The 2,500-nt window shown below is 39.4% G+C and overlaps 1 protein-coding gene across 5 annotated transcripts in view; it reads left to right on the top strand.

Moving 5' to 3' along the window:
- LOC128701931 (RYamide receptor) overlaps positions 1-1,830 on the top strand; it is a 158,381-nt gene extending 156,551 nt beyond the window's left edge. For 2 of the 5 annotated variants that reach the window (XM_070101451.1, XM_053795897.2), the window contains one exon: positions 1,406-1,829. In XM_070101451.1, coding sequence (XP_069957552.1) covers positions 1,406-1,721 — 316 coding nt within the window. In that variant the 3' untranslated portion in view covers positions 1,722-1,829. Of the gene's footprint in view, positions 1-1,405 lie in introns of all 5 variants that reach the window. The other 3 variants (XM_070101452.1, XM_070101454.1, XM_070101453.1) reach the window with 3 other exon arrangements.
- The last annotated feature ends 670 nt before the right edge of the window (positions 1,831-2,500 follow it).

Here is a 2,500-nt window from a genome sequence, read left to right as displayed (position 1 = left end):
TCTCACGAAATCGTAATTACACGATTGTAAACAAAGCGAGGAACGGGTGGAGTTTGAACCCGTTTGAACCCCTTTGAACAAGACTGAAACGTTTTCTAATAAACACGTCCTAGTGTCTGCTCACGTGTCTTTCTAAATCAATTTGTAGGTTTCTATTACCAAGGGCTCGTTCTGGTCTTCCTTTATTTCCGTTGCCCTTGGTAACAAACCTTTCCCCCTCCTTGCATTTTGTTGTTACGTAATCCATCATTTCGTTTACTGACTGTCTTACCAATTCTCTTTCCCAATTAACCTACTGCAGGAAGTTCCTCATGCCTGTGTAGTTCCCCCGTTTGTAGTTTAGCTTTTCCCATCCTACTCCTGTTACTCTCTCCACGTAATCACTAGCTCCAAGGGACCTTTCATATGTGATGTCCTCAGTGTCCGAGCTACTCAGGGTGAACACGAGGTCCAGTCTTCCTGGTTCATCCTCCTCTCTCTCTCTTTCTCTGGTAGTGTTCCTAACATGTTGATGCATGAGGTTTTCCAGTACCACATCCATCATCTTGGCTCTCCGTGTTTCAATCTCCTTGTGATTGAAATCGCCCATAACTAGTAACTTTGCTCTACCCATGTGAGCTCTTCTGGTCACCTCAGCTAGTGTGTCCACCATTGATCTGTTGCTCTCTTCATATTCTTCTCTTGGCCTCCTGCAGTTCTGTGGTGGGTTATACATCACAGCAATGATTACCGTATGTCCCCCAGACTGAATTGTACCTACTATGTAGTACCCTTCACCAATTTCGCCCATTCCTTCTATTTCCTTATTTAGATTTTAATGAGTAGTGCAACTCCTCTTCCTTCTCTGCTCCTTCTATCTTTCCTCAGGATCTGATATTCGGGTAGGAAGATTGCGTCTGTTATCATCCCGGTGAGATTCTGTGTGTGTGTGTGTGTGTGTGTGTGTGTGTGTGTGTGTGTGTGTGTGTGTGTGTGTGTGTGTGTGTGTGTGTGTGTGTGTGTGTGTGTGAGAGTGTGTGTGTGTGTGTGTGTGTGTTTGTGTGTTTGTGTGTGTGTGTGTGTGTGTGTGTCTGTGTGTGTGTGTGTGTGTGTGTGTGTGTGTGTGTGTGTGTGTCTGAGTGTGTGTGTGTCTGCATGTGTGTGTGTGTGTGTGTGTGTGTGTGTGTGTGTGTGTGTGTGTGTGTGTGTGTGTGTGTGTGTCTGCGTGTGTGTGTGTCTGCATGTGTGTGTGTGTGTGTGTGTGTGTGTGTGTGTGTGTGTGTGTGTGTGTGTGTGTGTGTGTGTGTATGAGTCTCTGTCTGTGTGTCTGTGTGTCTGTTTATATGTGTGTGTGTGTGTGTGTGCATGAATGATCCAATTTACCCCAGCTTCACCCACATCAAACACCATCTTCTTCCTCTGGCAGGTTCCTTGAGGACTCACGCAAAAGGCGAGATTCCTCCGGCTCCACTAAAGGCTCCATGCAGATGACGAGCACCAAAGACGGATCTTTCAAGCTGCTTGCCAACATTAATCACCAGCCAAGTACTAATGGCTTCAGGCGGAAGGCAGGGGAGAGGGAACACTCGGACACACACATCAGGGAGAATGACACCAGTTTACAGCCTTCCCTCGCCAACACCTGTGTAGGGACAGGTGGACAGTTGCAAGCGTCTGGCTTAGACTTGCCTCATGAGATGATCGATCGATACCTCTTTGTCTCAGGAGAATCTACACTTTGAAACAACACACTTCAGCACTTAACTTCAAGCAGAAAAACAGAATTGACTTAAGTGTAAATGTTAATGTTGTGTTTGTAGCTCTGTTCAATATATATATATATATATATATATATATATATATATATATATATATATATATATATATATATATATATATATATATATATATATATATATATATATATATAATATGTTTCAAATAATTCCCATTGTATTTGTGTAAAAATAAAATTAAAAAAGACAAAAAAAAAGAAAAATCTGTATTTTATTGTCCGTCTAGTTTCAAAAATTTTAATGAAACAGAAAGGCAATAATAACTAGGAAAATATTAAGAAAGGTCAACCACATATGTAATTTACATACAAAAAAAAATAATAAAAGTGAAGATTGTTCACTGATTATTATTATTAGTAGTAGTAGTATTAGTAGTAATAGTATCATTATTAGTAGTAGTATCATTAGTAGTAGTAGTAGTGTCATTAGTAGTAGTAGTATCATTAGTAGTAGTAGTATCATTAGTAGTAGTAGTGTCATTAGTAGTAGTAGTATCATTATTAGTAGTAGTATCATCAGTAGTAGTAGTATCATTAGTAGTAGTAGTGTCATTAGTAGTAGTAGTATCATTATTAGTAGTAGTATCATTAGTAGTAGTAGTAGTGTCATTAGTAGTAGTAGTATCATTAGTAGTAGTAGTATCATTAGTAGTAGTAGTGTCATTAGTAGTAGTAGTATCATTAGTAGTAGTAGTATCATTAGTAGTAGTAGTATCATTAGTAGTA

Source organism: Cherax quadricarinatus, chromosome 77 (assembly GCF_038502225.1).
Source record: "Cherax quadricarinatus isolate ZL_2023a chromosome 77, ASM3850222v1, whole genome shotgun sequence".
Taxonomy (NCBI): Eukaryota; Metazoa; Arthropoda; class Malacostraca; order Decapoda; family Parastacidae; genus Cherax; species Cherax quadricarinatus.
Note: the sequence above shows the minus strand (reverse complement) of the source record. Positions and strands in the feature narration are given on the sequence as shown.